This window comes from Macrobrachium nipponense, chromosome 3 (assembly GCF_015104395.2).
Source record: "Macrobrachium nipponense isolate FS-2020 chromosome 3, ASM1510439v2, whole genome shotgun sequence".
Classification (NCBI taxonomy): Eukaryota; Metazoa; Arthropoda; class Malacostraca; order Decapoda; family Palaemonidae; genus Macrobrachium; species Macrobrachium nipponense.
In genome coordinates, this window is record NC_087202.1 from 135717777 (window position 1) to 135741996 (window position 24220).

The 24220-nt window shown below is 36.8% G+C and overlaps 3 protein-coding genes across 4 annotated transcripts in view; 1 reads left to right on the top strand and 2 right to left on the bottom strand.

Annotated features, from left to right (window-relative positions):
* Positions 1-242: 242 nt before the first annotated feature.
* LOC135222078 (uncharacterized) lies at positions 243-10847 on the bottom strand. 2 transcript variants are annotated; one of them, XM_064260247.1, is made up of 3 exons: positions 10268-10847; positions 5865-6164; positions 243-1074 (listed from the first exon to the last, which is right to left on the bottom strand). In XM_064260247.1, exons 2-3 carry the CDS (start codon positions 6137-6139, stop codon positions 945-947), a joined length of 405 nt encoding a protein of 134 aa, XP_064116317.1. In that variant the 5' UTR covers positions 6140-6164; positions 10268-10847; the 3' UTR covers positions 243-944. The 2 variants fall into 2 exon arrangements, with proteins under 2 accessions (XP_064116317.1, XP_064116318.1); XM_064260248.1 differs by lacking the exon at positions 10268-10847 and adding an exon at positions 7238-8103.
* A 1647-nt stretch (positions 10848-12494) lies between these two features.
* Positions 12495-22178, bottom strand: LOC135222080 (uncharacterized). The gene is made up of 3 exons (XM_064260249.1): positions 21904-22178; positions 13950-14264; positions 12495-13255 (listed from the first exon to the last, which is right to left on the bottom strand). The coding sequence occupies exons 2-3, from the start codon at positions 14237-14239 to the stop codon at positions 13150-13152; spliced, it is 396 nt and encodes a 131-aa protein (XP_064116319.1). The 5' UTR covers positions 14240-14264; positions 21904-22178; the 3' UTR covers positions 12495-13149.
* A 1610-nt stretch (positions 22179-23788) lies between these two features.
* Positions 23789-24220, top strand: part of LOC135222530 (ribonuclease H-like) — a 702-nt gene continuing 270 nt past the window's right edge. The window contains exon 1 of the mRNA XM_064260616.1: positions 23789-24220. This exon is cut by the window's right edge and continues 270 nt beyond it. Coding sequence (XP_064116686.1) covers positions 23789-24220 — 432 coding nt within the window.

Consider the following 24220-nt stretch of genomic DNA (forward strand, 5'->3'; position numbering starts at 1 on the left):
TAACAGCAGGTATAGTGCAGTGAGGTATAAGGCTAGAAATATTTCATAGGAACTTTTGGCATTACATTTGGCATTCTATAAGCTTGTTCACCAATGGTACATTAGTATTTGGTAAGATCTCACTGCAAAACAGCAGTATGCCCAGTTTGAAGGAGAAGTCCATTTGGACCACGAATCCGTCACTAGATCTACACTATGAGGGCGATAGCATTATATTTCAACCAGGTTATGAAAGTCAATAATTCTACATGCATGCCTTTTATTATTACTCAACAGAAATTACTATTATGTGTCGGAATTTCGTTAAAGGGGATTTTTCATTAGTGGAAGGAAATACACAGTACACACTTAATTGAATAGATTGCATACACACATAAATACTCTCACACAGAATTAGGCTGTATGCAGTATATATTTTTTGGACATACATTGCTTAATAGTTTATAGGTATAGAAAGCGTGGATGTAAATAAGGAGATGCGTCTAAATATAGTATTAGAGAGAATAGAGAGAGAGAGATGATTTTATATTTTAATAAATAAAGGTTTTAATATACAGCCTACTTGCACATAAAGGTGCTGATGATGAACTGCAATGGCTCACTGCGCATAAAAAGAGTCACTATCATAACATCATAACATAAGAAAATGAATGGCAGTTTGTAAATTACATCTAGTGATAAGTACTATTTTCTAGCTTTACTTCATTTACAATAATCCAAAAGAAAACTAAAATTAGGAGCAGATATTTACATCTTTGGTTTGAAAACTCGTTTGAGACGTCACTAAGAATAACGCGCTGAGTCTTGAATTCATTACTCCTGAGGCAATTCTCATAGGCTGCCAAAGGGATATTTTTGTGGATCGTTTGGTCACACGCAGGACCCACTTATTCTGGTCACACACAGGACCCACTTCTGGTCAGACATAGACCCACTTGTCCTGGTCAGACGGCAGGATTATTCTGCGGCCGTTGGTATACTTGGTTGATGACGTCATCCTGGGCGAAGAAGTACAAGTCGTCCACTAGAGACTCCTCCCCGTCGTCCAACCCGCATCTTGAATGAAATAAATGGCTGCAATGAAAAGAAGGTTTTTTCTTTTTTTATATGGTGGAAGGTGACATGTTTGATGCATGATAATCAGTGAGATCTCTTATTTTTGTATTTCCATATACCTTCTGTTAATTCCTATCGAGCACCATATTTTTTGGAAGCTGGAATTTCAAGTCAATGGCCCCTTTGGTTGGCTCGTTCCATGTGAATAGGGTTCTTCATCTTTTGAATAATGAATAATTTGAATAAGGATAATTGCGATGGGTGAGATAACGAGGCTTGGCTTATATCAGGTAGATTAGATACGATGTTTTCGTTGTTTAAACTATTATATAGGTTAGTCAATGATTATAAAAGATGTTACTATCGTGTAAACTGTAGATTGTAAGTTACGTGATTTTTCGTTGTATAAACTTCATTGTAAATGATGTTTTCGTCGTATAAACTATATATTCTAATCTAAATGATGTTTCCGTCCTATCATCTATATATTCTAAATGACATATTCGTCGTATAACCTGTAGATAACTGTACCGTAAACGTTTTCGTCGTACAGATTGGGAATGATTTTTGTATGTATAAACTGTAGATTCAAAACCATATTGCTACTCTTGTATAAACTAAGTGTAAGGGCATCGCCACTTATAATTCTATATTGAGACTTATCAGCTCTCTTGTATCTCAGGATGAAGATAAACGGAGGGTCACTTAAGTAATATATGACCAGCTGGTTCCTGAACTACTCTTAAACACGAACATTTTTTTCCATTCTTGTATAAATTCATATTGAAAGGTCGTTAGCATTCGGCACAAGATGAAGGGTTGCACCTAGGAATCACAATATTCATTATTATTATTATTATTATTATTATTATTATTATTATTATTATTATTATTATTATTAGTATCTAAAAAATACTCTTAGTAGCAAGAGTCTTAAAAAGGAGAAAGAAATCCACAGCTATGTATGTGTACATATATTTAACGATAAAACTGTGCAGGTGCAAATAGCTTTCGGGAATCTGTTCAGTTCCCCTTTTCAATCTTAATTGAAAAAAGAAACCGAACAGATTCCCGAAAACTATCTGCACAGTTTTATCGTTAGATATATGTACACGTACATAGCTGTGAATTTCTTTCTCCATTTATTATCATTATTTTAGTAGATGAAACCTACTCGCATAGAACAAGCACACAGGAGCTATTGGCTTGAAATTCAAGCTACCAACCTCCCACCGCAGAACCCACACTGCAGCAGTAACTGATCATGATACAGCGTCAGTGATTATTTGTGTCATTCATTGATGTCGTATGTGGCCATTCAAATTCCTTGTATTCCTGGGTCTTCTAATTAGATCAGTAAGAAAATAAAGTTATCAATTTTGCATGAATTCAACCAACTTAGATGACATAAATAGAGTCTGAATTTGAGCATTAGCCAAGAGAGATGAAAAGTTAAAGTTTATTGAAAGAAAGCTTTCGCTGTGTGTTGTCAGGTATACCATAAACTACAATGTAATGATGATTAACCTTAATTTCTTTTAACATTCGGAAACTTATCATATTCAAGAAATGGAATAGTACTGAAGTCCTCTGATAAGCAGTTACAAACTGCAGTTAATCAGGTCTTATATAAGCACTTTTGAAACATGTTCCACCGAATATTTTACCAAGTTGATTAAAGTAATATTCAAGGCAGATAAAAACAGCAATTTAATGCATTGAGCATTTGTATTCATACTACTAATCCTTTTTATCAAATATTTTGTCATTTTGTAGCCAACAGAAAATGACATTAATGCATAAATATCTTCTTTTGTTTAACAAAGACATAAGAAATCATGCGTCTTTTACCATCAGATTTGACTTGAAATATGAAAATCATTCTTTTTTATTGTCTTGAATCTCCAACCGAAAATGTATTTGGTGCATTGACTTCAAAGCCTCTCATTTCTGACCAGACTCGTAAACGTTGTGAATCTCATTTCCCCCACAAATGAACAGCAGATAAGTTTCTTTATCTATTTCCATCTCTGAGCTTCAAAATGGAGCCACGCATCCTGCGTCGCAAACTGAGACGCAAACAATACATTATCATAATTGTGTGACGGATAATACGTTATACAGGTCGAAGTCAATGAAGTGCGTTTCATTCCTAAATAAACTTTCGAAAGAGGATTTTTGAATTCGTATTTGCTTTTCAGTTTCTTTCGTCCTTGACACTGATGTTTGTGAGTTGCTCTGTACGTTGTTCATTACTGGCTAACGATGTTATTTGTTGCTATTTTTTCCTAGTTTTCTCTTTCAGAATTCCGCTCCGTTTATTTCGACGAGGCTCTTCCTTTAATTATGGCATGCACGAGTGTGTGGGTATATATATATATTTATATATATATATATATAAATATATTATTCATGCATACATTTATATGTATATATGTTATATATGTAAATAAAACTCTCTCTCTCTCTCTCTCTCTCTCTCTCTCTCTCTCTCTCTCTCTCTCTCTCTCGCTCTCTCTCGTCTCTCTCTCTCTCTCCTCTCTCTCTCTCTCTCCTCTCTATATATATATATATATATATATATATATATATATATTATATATATGTATGTATATATACCCACACACTCGTGCATGCCATAACTAAATGGTTCAAGTATAGGAACGAGAATTATAAACTAGCTAAATTTCTCGTTCCTATACTTGAACCATTAACAAAGAACAGTTACTCGCTCAGTAATTCCCTCCAGTCTAAAGAGTCTATTTTATTACAGGATTCCGACTTATTCATGACCAGCCTTGACAACGAATCTCTGTTTACGAATATTCCAGTTGGTGAGACCATTGAACTGATTCTTGACAAGTTATTTCCCGATCCCGAGTCTACTTTTAGTCATTTTAACCGCACGCCTTTTAAAACCCTTCTTGAACTGGCAGTGCTGGACACTGCTTTTGTTTTTAACGGGAAACTTTTTAAACAAGTAGATGGCATGGCCATGGGTTCCCCCCTTGGCCCTACGTTCGCTAATATCTTTATGTGCTCCCTGGAGGAGCATATACTCGACGATTGCCCTCTAAGATTTCATCCTCTCTTTTATTCTAGGTATATTGATACGAGGCTGACCTGTTCCTCGACTACGTAAATATACTTCACCCGAATATGAAATTTACTATAGAAAAAGAGGAGAACAACTGTCTGTCATTCCCGGACGTTCAAGTATTTAGACAAAACAACTCTTTTAACGCCACGATTTTTAGAAAGAAAACTTTTACAGGACTCGGATCTAATTTCTATAGTAGTTGTTATTTTAATTTTAAGGTTAATTCCATTTTTACCCTCTTTAATAGAGCACTAGTCCTCTCATCTAACTGGAATGCCTTTCACAATGAGATTCTATTTCTAGTTAATTTCTTTAAAGGTAACTGTTTCCCACCTAGGTTAGTATATAGAAAATTGAATAAATTACTAAATAGACATTTCTCTAGAAAACCTGACGTTCCAACTGTACCAAACCTTTCCATATATCCATGACCTAACCTTTCAAAAAAGATTCACACAAATTATTCAAGACCATTTCCCAGCCATATCAGTCAAATTAATTCCCAAAAATCCTCTTAATATAGGCTCCTTGTTTAAGATAAAAGATCAGCTGTGTCCTTATATGTCTTCGGGTGTCATCTATAAATATACTTGCCCTAAATGTATTTCAGGGATTTACGTGGGATCCACCAGTCGACTACTTAAGGTGCGCATCGATTCACATCGGGGAATCAGTTTCCGCACAGGGAGCAGAATCTCAAACCCAGAGCACTCCAATATCAGGAACCATGCAAAACAATGCAAAACCTACATTGACAACAAAGATTTCAGTGTAATCGGTCATACTACCAAACCGCAAGAGCTAACAATCCTTGAGTCGTTGTTTATAAAACAACTCGTACCATCGTTAAACACCCATACATCTGCGAGTCAATTGTATTTAGCATAAGTTCGTACTGTGGTGGTTTCCTTCCATTTAGTTCCTTGCTGTCTCACCTCTAGGTTGGTTGTGTTTTTATTTTTATGAGAGAGAGTTTTATATACAGATATAACATATAAATACATATAAATATATGCATAAATACTATATTTATATAATATATAAATGAAGGTATAAGCCACGAAGGAAAAATAAACAACGGAGCTTCTGCAAAATCTTTCGACTCAACTTCCTTTACTCAGCAGATAAACTGACTTACATGAGGAATTGACAGTACAGGAAAGGTCGTATAACTGACAGATAGGGATTATAAGGAGATTAGTACCTAGAATCCGGCAAACCTGGAGAATGAGTAACCTTTCCAAACATCTGTCAGTTATACGACCTTTCCTCTACTGTCAATTCCTCATGTAAGTCAGTTTATCTGTTGAGTAAAGGACGTTGAGTCGAAAGATCTTGCAGATACCCCGTTGTTTATTTTTCCTTCGTGGCTTATACCTTTATTTATGGATTTATCACGCTCCAAACTTTCGTGATTCAGTTATACACTTATATAATATATGTATATATATAGATATATGTATATATATATATATATATATATAATATATATATATATGTGTGTGTGTTGTGTGTGTGTGTGTGTGTGTGTTCATGCGTGTGTGCGTGTATTCCAAAGAAATGCACAAAAATTAAGTTGTTCAAACAGTAAAAACGAACTGAATTAATAAATAACTACTCGCATATATATATATATATATATATATATATATATATATATATATATATATATATATATATATAAACACACACGGAGAGAAAGACTTACTTCCAAGCGAGGACGACGCTCAAAAGAACCATAAAAATACCCGTGGCGATGAGGACACAGGCTATGGGCATCGGGGGCACGTGGATGGGGTGCTGTGCCCCTAACGGCTGAATGAGAATGACGTTATAGAAAACGGCGCCCAAGGTGATCAGGAGGACTCCGAAGAAGAAGGCGGAGAGGACACAGTAGACTCTGGGGGTAGGCCTACTCTGGGGGCTGGTGAAGATTAGGCCTTTGTACGGCGACTTTCTAGAGGCCTCGTATTTGGGCAGCATCTTCAGGGCTGGGGATGTTGATGACCTGTGGAAGAGGGCAGGTCGTATGAGCGTCAGGTTTCAATTAAGATGATTTTTGTCGCTTTGACAAGTATAAAGTGCGTCCTTCATTATAAGTACAAGTAAATGCGGTGCTACTTTATTATTTGTAAGTGAGATCTCTTCTTTTGTGTTTCCCTTTGCTTTCTCTTACTTCCTAGTGGACACCAAATTCTTTGGAAGCTTGAATTTCAAGTGAATGGCCCTGTGGTGGGCTTCTTCCATAAGAGTAGGGTCCATCTTCTGAATAATGATAATGATAATAATAATATTCCAGAGACAGTACAAACTTGAAGAAAATGTAACGGCATTAGTCTGTTATATTTTCTTCAGGTTTATATTGTCTTTGGAGTAATAAAGTCATATAAGATTTTTGTCCTCAAACGAACAATTTACTTTTGCGTGATAGTGTTGATCAGTATGTATCCAAACTAAAGTAAAATAGGTCATGAACATGTCGGAAACTTGTGGCATCCGTGTGACAAACAGGTTGCACACGCGTCAACTACTTATTTGTAGCCCATGTTTTCAACCAGTATGTGATTAGTATGCAATGAGTAACCGACGTGTGTTTAAAGTAATGTTAACAATGCGTAATTGCTGTGTCAATGTCCAAAGGATAGTCAGCTGCGGTCATCAAATTTTGGAAATAAATCGATCAGTGAAATTTTTTCAGAATCTCCAACATTTGAAAATATATAGTTTTTGAAATACTGCCATTTAATTGACAGAATATAAACAAATGTAAATAAAAACACATCGCACTGGCCTGCCCTATGAGAGGTGATAATCAACTCAGTGGTTTGATAAAACTATTTTAATAATAATAATCTAACATGCTGTACTGGTAGCGTGGACACACCCTTAATGTTAAGTGTCAGCAACATGTTACTATTCCTGTCATGCAAGGCCATATAAAGTTATCATGCACCCCACATACATAATATTTATTCAGTTACAGTTCACTGCCTGACCTGAACTTATTTTCTCCCCAGTTTCATTATTCAGATCAGTGATAGATTAATTACTGAACAAAAGACTAGCGATCTGTCGACTCACCTTTTAAGATATTCCAGCCTTTCACTTTGACACAGTAGTGAGAGTTTCCAAATATTCCTTTCTTCCGAGATTATCGCTTATAAACATATCAATATTAGTCAGGTTTCCTGACGGTCTTACATTCAGGGCATCTGTATAGATTTTCTCCTAAGAGAGTGCTCACATCTATTCCTTTGTCAAAGTAGAAGGTTTTCTGAAGGAGAGAACTTCAAAGGTTTGCGTTTATGTTCCTTTTATAGGTTATTCCTTTTCATGACACCAGTCGAAATAGTAGGAGGACAATGTTCGCAAGGTTTTTTAACATTTCAAGATCGGATTTCATAATGTAATCAGATGTCCTTTGAGTGAAAATAAAAAAAGAGAGAAGAGAACTACGCTTCACGTGAACATTTTTATAAAATCTTGGCACTAAAGGGAGTGAAATCCTGTTCGTCCAACAACCAAATTCCCGCCGCGTATTGCGCATTAGAGGAACTTACAAGAACCGGTAAGATCTCACTTAACGAAGCAATATCTGGTTCTGCGGCTCAGGAGTTAAATTTATGGCCGCGTTGCCTCAAGCATCGAACTAGACCTCAGAATATGCGTTGAGCCTCGTCGTGTGACGCTATATACCAGCTATACACAAACATACACTGAATAAATTGCTGAGAGATAAATATAGTTGACATTTCCCCATCATAAAATCGTGCGACTTCTCAAAATTCATGAAAGACCGGCTTGAAAATAGAACCGTCCGTTGGTGCGTTAGTCCGTCGGGCATTATGGGCTAGCAGCCGCATCCTGAATGACGATGGCTGGAAGCTGGAAGGGTGACATACCCTCTGAGCCACTCTCTCTATGGAGAAATGGCGTAGTTGATAATAGATATATATATATATATATATATATATATATATATATATATTATATATATAAGTATATATATACATATATATATATAAGTATGTATATATATATTATATATACGTATATATCATATATGTGTGTATGTGTATGTGTGCGCTCTGGCATGCAAGTGATGTTACAAAGCCAAGAATACCACAGGAATGTGACACTAGGTACGAATGCTAACCGGTTTCGTCCAATGTGGTCCATTGACATTTTATCAGTAATAATAATAATGATAATACGTCAAAGAGCGACAATAATAATGTAGGAAAGGAGGTCAAAAGATCAGATAACCTGGTTTTGCTCTGAGGTCATGCTGATCCCGTATACTATGTTGTCGCGGTGTGTTCTAGGTGGGCAGACACTCACTCTCAACGGTACATTCGGTGTATGTCTCAAAATAATTATTAACCATTATTACTGTTATCATTTTTAGCAGTAGTTTTATTAGTAATAGTTGGCATAGAGAAATGACCATAATAATAGAATTAGTTATAATAAAATTTATACCCAGGTAACTTTAACGTTTGACAAGACAGTTAAATAATTGAAATATATCTTTGAATAGGAATAAACAATTAATTGAGGAAATAAATGAATGAACAAATAAATTAATAAATAAGCAGAGATTAAAATAGCAAGAGGACGTGACGAATAACAGAAACTTTATTTACTTATTTTTTTTATAATTATTTTTTTCAAACAGATTACTTAAGTTTTCTGTTGTATGCATATTAGTTTTGCGAGTCGTTCAGCTCGCTTGTTTTCAGCCATTAATTTGGAATAGGTCGAGACACAACGAAAGGTTTTACATGCTTGACATTATTACCGGATATAACGGGCCTTCCTCCGCGACCAAGGGTTATAGGACACACACACATAACCATATATTACATATATATATATATATACATATATATATATATATAACATATATATATATATATACAATATATATATGTATATATATATATATATATATATATATATATATATATATATATATATCCCGTTCACACCTTAGCAGACTAACTAGCAGCCTTGAAATAATGATCATAGCTGCCATAAGCCCAGTTTAATCTAGAGCAACCACTTACTTTCTCACATTGTTCTCTCTCTCTCTCTCTCTCTCTCTCTCTCTCTCTCTCTCTCTCTCTCTCAGGAACAATGATATGGATATCAGTCTGTCTATAAACGAGCTCTTAGTAAAAGAGGTCAAGGAAAACGGATATTTATTTATATTACGCAGAAGAGAATTTGTTTCATAGGTAAGGCCAATGACTATTCAGAGAGAGAGAGTTTCAGGTAAATGTGAGAAAGTAAGTGGTGGCTTTAGATTAAACTGGGCTTATGGCAGCGCTGATCATTATTCCAAGGCCGCCCGTTAGTCCGCTAAGGTGTGAACGGGAATTAAAAGGTCTGGTTTGTTGCTCTGGACTCAGTCGACTGAGAGGGAAAGTGTATCTCTCTCTCCTCTCTCTCTCTCTCTCTCTCTGTATGTCTGTCTGTCTCTGTTTGTGTGCCTCTCTCTCTCTCTCTCTCTCTCTCTGTATGTCTGTCGGACTGTCTCTCTCTCTCGCTCTCTCAGTGTGTGTTTGTTTGCCTCTCTCTCTCTCTCTCATTCTCTCTCTCTCAGTGTGTGTTTGCTTCTCTTAGTCTGTCTGTCTGCATGCCTCTCTCTTGCTCTCTTTATCCCCCCCCCCTCTCTCCCCCCTTATCTCTCTCTCGTTGCTCTCTTTATCCCCCCCTCTCTCTCTCTCTCTCTCTCTCTCTCTGTGCCCATGCATGAGTCACCTATTTGTTTGTCCAACTTCTTCTTACCAAGTCTACGGCCGACACAAAGTCCAGGAACCGGATTGAAGCGGTTATTCGGCGCTTCTCGCACCTTGCCTGTCTTCGGAATTAAATGCAACGTCTTCCTTATGAATGTCTTTTCTCATTCGCGAGTTCGCATGCATCTATTTCAGTCTTCATTACTGCAAGTTGATCCAGTGTCTCCAAAACGTTAATACACATACGTGAAGAATTAATTTATTAATTTATGATTTATTATGTCGCGCAACAAACTGAAGACTATAAATGAGAAAGGTTAACTCTTCGTATTCAATAACTGGGAGGAATATAACCGTAGCGTCTTACCTTACGTTCGGAGAAAAAAGACCACACAGCCAAGATCTTCGTAGGGTCGAATCTATCTACCTTTTTCCTTCCGACATCATTCGTTATAGTATTATTCACCAAAGGAGAATTGACGCCTCCGAGCTCAACAACGGCGTACAAGTACAAGTAGGCACACGAATTACAACTAAATTGTAAGCAACGAGCACCCTGACGGTGCAGAGAGAAGTTCTAAACTAGCAACGAGTTCGCAGTAGAAATTGTGCCTCTCTCTCTCTCTTTTTTACTCCGATGGGCGAGGTCATCTCCGTTCGTTCATGAAGGCATATGAGTTGGCGGAAAACTGTCGAAGTGGACGGTCAGTTTAGAGTTGCCACTTTCTTCATTTTGTTGATCGCGTAGCTCCAGAAGGATCCCTGACTTATGATTGTAAGTTTGTTTTGCATTAATATTCATGCATTTCGCCGTCTAAAATAACTTTCATGAAATGGATGATTTTCCCTTATAAGATCTAAATATGATTATTGTAGTCTTTGTTTGGTGCTTCACAGTGTTCATCTTCAATGTACATCTCATGTTCAATATATCAAATATTGTGAAATTTTTACCTTTGTGAAACTGAAACCAAAGGTCATCTTTTCCTTGGCTCTCATATCACCACTGCATGTTCATTTTCTGGTTGCAGGTATAAGGAGTTTGTTCAAACTGCGAAAAAAAAAATGAAATTTAGCATTGAATGATCACTGTCATTGTAAAATAAAGAAATTCTAGCTGTTTGAAATTCCAACATAGTTGCAATTTTCTAAGATGGTTCCCACCCGGCGCATAATATTCAATGCGTTTTATTTTAATTGAATTTGGATGGTTGACCAACTTTGGATAATGATGCGTCATATCGTCAGCATTACACCGTGCATGAACTCATTTATTTTGTTTGATACCAGTACAGTACATGATGAGACATTCTGCTCATGTACCGTGTTGAATAGCTGACTTGTTGCTCTTTTCCATATTCCTACCAAAAATGCCTGTTGAGAGAGAGAGAGAGAGAGAGAGAGATGGTGGGGGGGCGGGGGGTTGTTTCTAAAAAAACTGATCTAAAGGAGTGAAGAAAATTGACGTTATGGGATGACCCTTTTGAGTAAGCTTAGGTTGACCATTTCCGGTGCATATATCAGCCATCGCGCGCGAATAACAAGAAATTTAAGAGCGGAGTTGCTGATATCTAGGGGGATGTGGGGCCCCTCAAGTATTGTATACCTAGAAATGAAATCCAAATAATTGCTGATATCAGGTCAAAGTGGATCTGGGTCGGGTCGCGAATTATTCTAATCAAGCCAGTTAAACCTGTGATTTTTTTTATTTTTTACTTCTATTTCACTTCTTTACATAGTATATGATATTCTTGATGTCATTTTATGGCATCTTCGCATACTTGTACCATTATGGTAACGACTTACCCTATCCGTAGAGAGAGAGAGAGAGAGAGAGAGAGAGAGAGAGAGAGAGAGAGAGAGAGAGAGAGTGAGTGTGTCCTGGTGAGTTTGTCTAGCTTCCTTTTAAACTCTTCCACACTGTTGCTGTTTACAACTTTTAGTGGCAGTTTATTCCATGTGACACATATCTTGTGTGTGAAGAAGTTCCCGCAATGGAATGTGAGAAAGAGAATCTGTCTAAAAAAGCACTGGGGCACTTTTGGTCATTCAGTACTTAGGACTGTGATGAAAGGGAATTTGAGTGTTGGACAGCAAGGTAAAGCACTCAAAAAAAAAAAAAAAAAAAAAAGAAGAAGGTAGAGAGATGACATACAAGGGACTACAGGTGGGACTGGAAAAAAAACCGTAGCTACACTATGAAGTAATAGTTGGAAAGATTGGACAGCAAGATTGAAGAAAGGAAGCGGGAACTGAGGTAAAGTAAAAGTCACAAAAGTAGGTGCAGTTAGGGACCGAAGGCACGTTGCAAATACCTTTAGTAATGCTTACGGTGCACCACATGAGGTATACTGGTACCTCTACGCCCTAAGGGGTAATCGATACAATGGTTAACGTATTATGCAGTTGCACATACAAATGCATTTCAAATGTGAACTCGCTCTTCCAGGCGAAGACGTTTAATCACAAAAGTGAATATGATGAAGCTGCGTGAGATGTGTGGGTTCAACTGATAGTGGAAGCATATCAAGAATTTTGCATTTCACAAATACAATGAAACTGCACGGAAATAAGGAGTAAATGAAAGAGAGACAAATTCCAATCATTTCTAATTATTTCCTCTCATATAAATCAACAGGACTATGTAGAGCTGACTCGCTACAAATCAAGCGAATGATTCCAAGTGATATATTCTCAGCCTCGTTTGGTATCAGCTTCGTGAATGCAAAACTGGAAATAGCATTGTTTGTCATAACCGATACCGTATTCAAGTTCAAGAATATAAAGATAAAAGAAAAAACTTTTTCTTGGCGATGTTGAAATGACTTTTACAGTGAATGAAGTAATCAATCATTCAAGGTCCTGCTTGCTGCTCGTTTGAAGTTTCTTCATCATTCGGAATAAACAATTTTCGAAGGAAGACATTTTCACTTCATCTAATTATCGGAAACAGTCATTCGTGAGACTTTACACAAAATATTTCTTCAGCTCAACAATCAGTGGTTATCTTTGGTCTGAAATGCCATTTGAGGTCATGTTCAGCTTCAACAGTTCCAATTGGTTATAGTAAATGGATGCAAAGCAAGGCAAACAATAATAATAATAATAATAATAATAATAAAGAAACAACAAGTTCACTCAACGCATTCACCCCACCCCCAACCCCATGGCTGCTGCATTAAAAACCGAGAAACTTCATGTGTCTTGAATCGAAGTTTCTAACGTGGAAGCTATTTCGTCGTTTCCTCCTCAGACGGGCAGGTTCCTCGCCGGCGCCGCTCGCTGATGGTGTTGGTCGAGAACGTCGTCTTGGGCGAAAGTGAACTTCTCGTCGTCCCCATCATCAAAGCCGTACCTTCAGGGGAGAGGAAGATGATATTGAAACATACTTACTCCTAGGAAGGTAGTGTCGTCAGTGTATATCGTGTGGTGTACTGTGGACAGTGGTTCGATCCCATGAGGGGACGAAATTATTATCAACTAAAAATTCCCCTTCGGTACATATATGAAAATATATCAATTCCGAGGTAGAGCGAATTAAATATATTACAAAGGACCATTTTGGTATATATAGCTCGAATGATATATATTATATACAACCTATATATTATATATATATATATATATATATATATATAATATATATATATATATATTATTGCACGCGTGAATGGTGAATGTATGTTTGTACTCTGTGTCCAGTATGAGAGGAATAAGTCTGAACATTATTTTCCTAATAGCTGCATGCGGTTAAAAAAGACCCGTTTAAAAAAAGATAGAAATCTGCTGTGTTGAAGACTCAAAATCTCTGGACCAGACTTCAACCTCTTCCATTCATTTTACGGCAACTCCGTGCATGTTCTCTTTCTTCCGCCCGACTTTCCACCCTCCCTTACAATTTTTTTTTTTCCATGGCGCAACTGCGAGGTTGTCCTCCTGCTACACATTTCAAATCTTCTTACTGCCAGTTTTCCTTTCAGCGCTGAATGACCTCCGAGGTCCTAGCGCTGGGCCATTGGCCTAAATTCTATACGTGTTCTGCAACGTACCTCCAAGCTGTCCCGATGCTGGAGAGGAAGCAGACGACGCCGAAAACGATGAGGGCGCAGGCGACGGGCACAGGGGGCACGTGGATGACGTGTGCCCCGCCCGGGGGCGGCTGGGTGAGGATGACGTTGCAGAAGACGGCGCCCAAAGTAATCAGGAGGACCCCCAGGAAGAAGCTAAACAGGATGAAGTAAGCCCTGGCGGTGGGAGCGTTCCGGGAACTGAAGAGGCCCTTGTAGCGCGAACCCAACGGCATGGTGCCATTGGTTTTGGAGGCTTCTGTGAGGAGCATTTTGAGGACTTCGTATCCTTATCACCTGTAGGGAGGGAAAGGAGTCTTCGTGAGTGATTGTGATTCCTAGGCTGAGAATTACATTTGGCCCGAATTGATTTCGCATCGACCCTTTTCTTTTTCTTTTCTTTCTTTTTTCCGTCTGTCTAAGTATTCCTTACGTGGAAAAATGCGTGTATCAACACACACACACATATATATCCAGAGTGGAGCACCGACAATTCCGCGTAGGACAATTCCGCGCCGACAATTCAGCTTAGAGACAATTCAGCTTAGAGACAATTCTGCGCATGGAGATTCAGGGCAAGGACTATTCAACACAAAGACATTTTGCGAAATAAAATAAAAACATGGAAAACGAAGTAAAGTCATCAAATTAATTTTTTATTTGTAACATATTGAATTTTAAAAAGTAGACAAAAATATTTATTGAAATGCTCGATTCCCATATTTACTAACTGGCGTTTTTATTGCCTTAGCTATTCTCTGATAATTTGCTTTTTTTTCTGGAATCGCCGTGTCCAGCTCTGATTCTCAGTGTACTTTTCTCTGCGTTGTCTTGCTCTAATTTCAAAAACTACTCATGAGGATGCGTCATAACTTATTCCCATGAACTTCCATTAACATGAATTCGACCTCTGCATGTGTCTTGTGTAAAACGCCAAGACATCTTTTCATTACGAAGTTTTCTATCTAAACGATAGAAAAATCCATTTAATAGAATGTGATCATGACCTTTCTCTGATAAAATCCACTTAATGGGCCTTTTTGTTTTTGTTTTAGCTCAGCGAATGTTTGTAAAAAACTACACTCCAGAAAAGGAAATACATCCAGTCCGAGTTTAGAAGAATACCATTACTATTATTCGCTTGTTGTTATAGCATAAATAACAACCGTCAATTGTTCGATGGTTGAAAATGTAAACAAGCTTAGATTCTTACCAATATTTTTAACTGCAAGTAGTTAGTTTTGTTTTCTGTCGCCAAATCAGAAATAAATTAGTATAATTTTCAATATCTTACTTCAGTAAATATCATATTTCATTTTTTGAATTTCAAAAATATTTTAAAAATAAAAACTAATTTGATCACTGTTTTCTTAATTTTCCAAACTTTAGCTCTATTTCGCCAAATTGTCTCTGCACTGAATAGTACTTGTGGTGAATCGTCGTCCGCTGAATTCTCTCTAAGCTGAATTGTCCTGCGCGGAATTGTCGGCCCACGATCCAGAGTATATACTATATACGTATATGTGAGTATGTTGATATGTATTGTAGATTTTATGATCTAGAGTGACAAGGTCGATGGGTAATCGATTAATTCTTAAACTTTGGTATGAAGTTCATAGGTTCATTATATTAAGGCTGAGTGTTCACTATGAATATGAACATTATCTTTTGTAAAAACGAGACACATGAGCTATCTGAAACCCTTGAAAATAAGAGAGGCTGCTTTCATGTCCTCTCTCTCTCTCTCTGTAGGTAAACAGCGAATGGTAATTTAAAACAAAGCATCTGTAAGCCAAGCAGCAAAGAAATATCGGAAAAGAAAGATTCTGTCGTTGTCGACAGGATATCGAGAGTCGACGAGGGTTATGACATAAGCCGGAGAGAAAAAATTCGAAAGAGGGAGAGAGAGCGAGGAAAAATAGATTTCATAACTCCGGTTATATGAAACGCAGAAAAAAAAGGATGATAAAATGTTTTCGAAAATTGTAGAGTATCTATAAAAAGGACAATTTCTTTCCTTCCATAAAAGAAAATTACAGAGGGTTTAATGAAGCATAGGAATCAGAACAAAAACAAATGTTGGGCAATATATGTATCGGACTTTAATATTACATATATTTTATATATATATATATATATATATATATATATATATATATATAAAATGCTATCATGCGTGATTGTATCGTTTCTTGCTCTTTTCTCTTATCTACTACTTGTAGACGCGTGGCATATTTTTGCATTGTTTATTATAAAGCTGTCGTTGATTAACAGGACAGGAATTCTATCTTCTACTCTATTTATTTTTTCTGTCTTCTATTAGGCCTAGCGTCTCGCAAGAAGGCCTAGAGATGAAAGTCGTTGCGGAATTCCATTTGTTTTTTTTTCGGTTTTTAGGCCTAACATTTTTGTGGTTACGGTCCATCGTGGTGTATCATTAGGTCCTGAGGTGAATATTATGAGTGTCTATGTATGCGTACACACACACACACACACACACACACACATATATATATATATATATATACTATATATATATATATATATATATATATATACATATATACACACACATATATATATATATATATATATATATATATATATATATATATATATATATATATATATATTCATCGAGCTACAAATGTCCTTTAATATCTAATTCGCTCTACCTCGGAATTAATGTATTTTCATGAATGTTTAACCGAAGGGGGATTATTTAGGCAATAAGAGACTTGTCGGCTCTCGAGCGCGAAACATCGAAACCAAACAAATCCACGACGACAGTAAAGCTTAAACCCACACCGCCATCCCGTCCGGGAGCCGACAAGTCTCTTATCGCCTAAAAAATTCCCCTTCGTTTAAGCATATATGAAAATATATTAATTCCGAGGTAGGGCGAGTTAGATATTAAAGGATATTTGTAACTCGATATATGTATATGAATCACGGTAATGTGATATGACTCATATATATATATATATATATATATATATATATATATATATATATATATATATATATATATATATATATATATATATATATATATATATATATATATATATATATATATATATATATATATATATATACAGATTCCAGGTGAAGATATGTAAAGGCATACAAGACTTAACACAAGCCTGCGACTTCAGTTATGCCAGGGTCTAAATATATAATATACCTAGACCGTAAGTTATGCTCTAGATAAAGAGAAGCGGAAACATTAAAGTTCAAAGAGGGAACAAGCCGTTTGATGTACAAGGTAATCACGATGGTTTGTAATACCACCAATAATGAAGAAATGCATTCTATTTATTCCAATTTTATGTATAGAGGCATGGTTCTTTACACTGGAAAATTCTGGTTTACTCAGTTTCTGGCCCGCTCTACAACCGTATCCCTTATCGCTACAATATCTCATCTGCAGTAACCTGCGGCTAGATCCAACACAAATATCGGGACATCCCGGGCACTTGAGTTTATAAATAATGTTGGATCTCAGGTAGGTCTGCAGTTTGTCCTTGTACTTAAAGAATACGCCATTCTTGAGTGGATTGATTGGAATGAATTGAATCTTAAGGCATCAAAATTCTTGTTCAATTATTTGCTTAAGTTTTATTGAAATTTGCTGCCCGAAATAAACGGGATTTTGGCAAATATGTATTTCTTTGGGATATTGTAAGGGTGTCTGATTAGAGAAGTGTTGTGACAACAGCCTATTAATTACTTTAATAACCAAAGTTTTATGATAACAATTCTGTGAGGAAAAATTTACTAAAAACAAAACCTCATTATGGAAAAGAATCCAATTCGAAGCATATCGAAGAGCCCTATAAAGTAAAGTGTGTATGGAGTTTAGTTTAAAATTCTTGAAGCATGAACTATAGAAGTTGTTAGGAAGTCCAGTGCATGTTTTTTTCCGATACACGGATGTAGTAAATACACCATTGTCTCAGCTTACATTGGTATCTAGAAAAGGTAGACAATTGTTGTTTTCTTTTTCCAAGGTAAACTTTATATTTGGATGTTGATTATTGATATGGTTCAGAAACACCTCACTTTGCTGAGATCTTATTTCATTTCTGCCCAACATCACGTATCTTAAAGCACACTGTAACGTGACGCCAATGCATTAGTTTTTCCTTCTTGTTAACTGGGCCTCTAAACTACTCACCCGCAACTTACTATCGTTCTTTTATACTGACGTGACCAGTGATTTGCACAAATGAATACATTGTATGGTACAGCAGTATTGCAGTACAAGGAGATCGATCATTCGCGAAGGGGAGATGCATTGTAAAACCATTAGCATATTATACTGCATTATTGTGCATTAGCACCAATATGCAGTCAGTGCCCCTCCTTCGCCCTCGAACTTCTCAGTTCCAGGGGTCCTTCACTCCTCACACCGTTGTTATGTGGAACAGTCTCTCTCGGGATGTTGTGCGATTGAAACTTCTACTGTTCCAGCGAAGATGCAACGGATTCTTGCCCGAAAACCATCCTCCTTCTATTTTAACAATTTACTTCCTTTTTATTTTTTTTCTTCCTGATAACTGATCTTGTCTTTCTGTTTTTCCTGTGACCTGTCACTTATTACAAAAAAACACATATTCTTTGCAGGCTTGAATTCAAGTCAATGGCACCTGTGGGATTGTTCCATAACAATAGGGTTCACCGTATGAGATACAAGACAATTGAAAAGGATATTCAACATTAAGGTGTCTGGTGTAATTAGCTGTAAAACCCCGTAAAAAATCTTCAGCAATTCAGACCGTACGCAAAAAAAAAAAAAAAAAAAAAAAATATATATATATATATATATATATATATATATATATATATATATATATATATATATACATATATATATACATATATATATATATATATATATATACATATATATATATATATATATATATATATATATATACATATATATATCAACCGAAGGGGAAGCTTCAAGCGGGATACATGGCGGTAAGGGTTTAAATGGAGACATCTGTTTCATATGAGCGTTTATTTATTTTATAAATGCCTTCACAAATTTATGAATATGAAACTTTTACCTAGCAATGCTATTCAGACTGTACCTAGGATGCCGTTCTATGCCAGTGTTCCATTTTTAATCAATTCGAAATTATATGTCAAAATGCAACAGATTATTAGAACTTACTGTCCGGCCATAAAATGTCAGCTGATCCCAAGAAACCCATTCACAATTGGATCAATTTTTAAATATAAAAACAAGTTAAACCCTCTCATGGCATCTAATATTGTCTATTTATATACTTGTCCTAGATGTGATCTAGGAAAACATATCGGAGCCTCGAGAAGACTTCTTAAGGTCCGAATAGATTGCCATAGGGGGGTGAGTTTCCGAACTGGAGTCAAATTATCATCTCCTGAATTTTCTAGCATCCGTGACCACACAAAGAAATGCAGAGTCAATATTGAATATAAAAAATTTAAGATCCTTTCAAAAGCGTCTTCTCCGCAGCAGCTTGCAGTCTTCGAATCGCTCTTTATAAAGACGATTGTTCCAAAACTGAACAACCAAACTGCCTCCACCCCTCTGTACCTGGCGTAAACAACAGAGATGCCTTCGTGTTTTGTTTTTGTTTTTTTAGTCACTCGTCTTCCTTCCTCTACTGGAAATGGTACTTGCGTTTAGTTGATGTTCTTTTAATATGCTTTAATTAAGTATTGTAATTGTCTGTTTTTTAGATGAGTAATTATTTTTATTTTATCTTATTATTGTAATTTTCAGCTTGAAAATGGGGCTGGTCCCTGAAATGTTGCATTAAATAAACGCCCATATGAAACAGATGTCTCCATTTAAACCCTTACCGATATATATATATATATATATATATATATATATACATATATATATATATAGTATATATATTATATATATATTATATATATATATTATACACTATATATATATATATATTATATATATATATATATATATATATATATATATATATATTATATGTAGATATATATATATATATATATATATATATATATGTATATATAGATATATGTATATATATATATATACTATATATATATAAATATATATATATATATATATGTATATATATATTAGATACATATATATATATATATATATATATATACATGGGCAAAAAACAATGGTTTAGTCTATTGCTATTTACCCATCGGCAATAGGTCTCAATGAAACTCGTGAGCTGGTGGAATAATTAGAGTTATAACTTGGGTTTTTTATGCTTCATATATATTCAATATAATATATAATTCTGTGACGATAAAAAAAAATTACGTCTCCTAAAGAATTGTGAATGATATCTTTTTGTATAACGTTTGGTACCATCTGTAAAACCTTGATACGTCATAATGATGATAATGATCATAATGAAAACTGGGAAAGAGATCGCATTACAATGAAACGGATGTTCGTCCCAGGTCATATTCATAAGGAAATTCTTATCAGTATTTCCTTTGGTATAATGGAGCCGTAATGATGATAATGAAGATGGCGCAATCATCATCATCAGAAACAGCAGTAATAATATTATTAATATTATTCCCAGTTGTCGTTTCCTTGTGGGTACAACAAATATTCGGTCGGGTGAAGGCATGTAAAAGGAAAAGAAAAAAAAAAAATATGGGAAAAACCGAGTACAGATTTCCCCTGCGAGCAAACAGGAAACTGACCAGTTTACAGAACCGGTGCTGGCATAAGGCCAACTTGCCATCCAAAACAGGATGCCGACGATAGACAGCGGTGTGACTTGTGGAACGCCTACGTCGACTTATCCTGCAAGAACCGGAAAGTCATTCTTGTTTTCAGAAGGTTCTATGTGAAAGAATAACAGAAACTCGCTCATGAATTTCTTATTCTTTTTATTCACTGCTGTGAATTGCCAGTGTTGGATTTCGCTTGCATATCGAGTTGCAGAGTTGCGTTTTGTTAGCCATGATAAGAGTTTATGTAATTTAGCATTGTTGAACACAACCAAATAATCAAATATGGCATCTTATTCTGGCAAATATTCTGGTGATATCTTGACGCAATGTGATAATAACGAAGGTACCTTTACTCTTTGTAAGAAATCTGTATATATATATATATATATATATATATATATATATATATATATGTAACATAAGAGATAATATTAAATAAGCATGTCTTGATGAATGTTACTCCGCCATTTTCGATTCCCGAGGGCGCAGACCACTGACAGCTTTAGCGGGAATCCAGCAAAATAGTATAGTATCACCTTCTATTTCCTCTTCCCATACATTACCTGAACAGGTAACGGTAGAGGCTAATAAAGGTGTCGAGATTCCCGCGGGAATACCTATTCAGTCAGGTACCGTGGAGAGAGAGAGAGAGAGAGAGAGAGAGAGAGAGAGAGAGAGAGAGAGAGAGAGAATCTACTGGTTGCCATTCCTTAACTAGTACGTATGCAACTTGCGTGCGTGCGTGTGTCAGTCAGTCAGCCAGTGTGCGTGCATGCCCCGGTATTAGTCGCCACCTTTTACAGCGAGATCTTGCGTTTCCCTCAGGACTGGATATAACCAGTAAAAGCCAGTTTTTCTTAAGGCAATTCCCTTTCTTTATAAATCTATGAAAGTGAGGAAGTAGTATTGTTTCTCAAAGTCTATTTGTGTCCCATCTACGATTGTTTTCTTTCACATTTCCTTCAGTAATTTAGAGAGGCCTCTATAATGAAAACTATTCCTTTAATGAAAGTAGAAGGCGCATACAGGCATACACAAATACTACACGCAAACCAACTGATAAAGAACCCCTTAGATTGCACAAATTTGGAGAGAAGGCATGTGATTCATTACACAGAAGTTTCGCCTGACAAAGCGCAATAAAAACGAAAGCTTTCGATACAGGGCAATGCCGTCATCTCACCTGATGCAATGCGTGACAGTCAATCAACCTTTCAGCAAAGTCATGTCAGCCGTCCATCAAAACAAATGATGCCACTTCCTATCCACGGGCTTTCAAAGATCTCTCTTCAACACCAACCAGAACTTCAAAGGTGGGCGCATGAATTTCCAACAAAGAGTCATGCTCCGTGCGACCTAGCGACACTGAGGTGAGTTTTCGACTGGTGGGAGGAGGGAACAGTGAGCTGAGCAGGTGTAGGGAGCAGCACCAGCCTTGCCTTCCTTCCAGTCAGAACCCACGGCCTATGAGGAACCCCTCTCTGCTCTCCTGCTTCTTGTGAGTGTCGCCTTCCCATCGCCTGGGGACGAGAATACCTCTGTCTGTCTGTCTATCTCTGTCTCCTTTCCATAGCACACCTGTCCTGGACTCTTGGAGCAGTCCGTGGGTTGGCATGAATAGCAACGCACCTGGGCAGATGGCGCTGCCAATATTTTCCTTTGTAGGTCGCAGGACATCTACTCATTATATATCCATACGGATATAGTATATCTGTGATATCATTAAGTCCTGATTAGTGTAAATTTCATGCGTATGGATAATAGATTCTGTACTAATATAGATCCAGAGTAGTTTTCGTTACTTTAGGATACTAAACGAATTTTATGATAATCATATCTAAAACAATAAATATCTAACCATAATATTGTAGGAAACATCAGCCCAAATGATTGTAGAAAGCTCGCATCTGCCGCTAAAGATTTTTCATACGGTGCGCTGCAGGCATTACTAAAGGTTCTTCGCAGCGTCCCTTCGGCAATCCCCTTCATTCCTTTTTACTGTACCTCCATCCATATTATCTGTCTTCCATCTTACTTTCCACCCTTCCCTAATTTCAACCTCGCAGATGCAAATTGTTTCATATTGCATCAGCGAGGGTTTCCGTTTGTTACACATTTCAGAGCTGAATGACCTCATAGTTCACAGCGCTCGGCCTTTGGCCTAAAATGTCATATTAGAATCCCAATTCAATTTCCCAACCCAAGAACCGAACAAGTGTCTGCAATGCTTGAACACAGTAGCTGTCGCCGCCATCTTGATCTCGGCAGTAACTTCCTTCGTGAAGAGTCGGCTGTCCTTCGGCTGGAGGCTACGAGATGCCCGCCAAGTCATTCCATAAACATGTTGAATGATGTGATAAACAATTGCATTCCATCACCTTCAGATGTAATTAAATTTTTTGTTTATTTCTGCCGTTCATTTTTCAGGATTCGTAGATTATTTAAATAGGGACATTAGCTTCTCAAAAAGAGTGACAAACAAATTGAAAAAGTTGGCAACATTGTTGTTAACCTTCTGCATTTATGTATTTAAGAGTGTGGGTTGTATTATAGGTGAAAATTTTAAGTTTGTGAGGTCTGAGCAATACGAGGAGAGCGAGCGAACTCATTTTATTCGGTTGTTGTTTGAGATGAAGCTGGCCTTGTGCCAGCACGGGCTCTTGCTCGTAGAGCAGCCCGTATGGAATATTCGGCAAATAAGGCTGTACATAAGGCGGCGTGCGGACGGAAACGTAGTGTCCATCACGCACGCACGAACAAACATCGTTCTCACCAGTCTCTCAAGCACAGAGCAAAAGAGCCTTGAAGTAATTCAAAACAATGCCCTGAGACTCATCACAGGTGCTCCAATGTGGACTAACTTATGCATTCTGAGACATGAAACAAAACTACAGTCTCTGACATACAGAATAGACCAGAGAAACACGTCCATCCTGCTAAAAACCTTAAAAAAGGAAAGGAACTGTCCACTAAAAAGAGAGATCAAAAAGTGCATTGATCTCCACGAAGATCTAGACCCACCCAAGACATACTCTGGCAACCTTTTAGAAACACTGAGAAGAGTAGGCATGCAAAAGCATGCTGCTGACATCAGAGAAGACTCTCCTCTTGCTGAGTATGTAGAACCAGCACCCTGGAAATCAGAACTCTTCAATATCAACTACACAGTCCTACCGGCAAGCAAAGAAGCATGCACCGTTCAACAGCTGAAACAAGCAGCACAAGATTCAATAAGGAAAACGACAGCCACAAATGAATACTTTACAGATGGATCAGTAGACCTCAGCATTCCTGCAGCGGCAGCAGGAGTCTACTCAACATCACTAAAAGGGAGCTGGAGGCTCTCAGATAACGCCTCCACTCTACAGACTGAGCTGATAGCAATCGCTAAAGCGCTAGAAGACTCTCAACACAAACTAGGAAACACAACTATTCACACCGACTCAAAAGGAGCAATACAAGCCATCACAAAAGGCAAGGCAAAAGAAAATATCAAACTC

Excerpts from the sequence above, each read along its gene's own strand:
- LOC135222078 (XM_064260247.1), bottom strand. The coding sequence starts at position 6,139 with ATGCTGCCCAAATACGAGGCCTCTAGAAAGTCGCCGTACAAAGGCCTA. Across the intron at positions 1,075-5,864 it reads AGCGTCGTCCTCGCTTGGAA|CCATTTATTTCATTCAAGAT; the intron begins GTAAGTCTTTCT and ends TTTTCATTGCAG.
- LOC135222080 (XM_064260249.1), bottom strand. The coding sequence starts at position 14,239 with ATGCTCCTCACAGAAGCCTCCAAAACCAATGGCACCATGCCGTTGGGT. Across the intron at positions 13,256-13,949 it reads AGCATCGGGACAGCTTGGAG|GTACGGCTTTGATGATGGGG; the intron begins GTACGTTGCAGA and ends TCTCCCCTGAAG.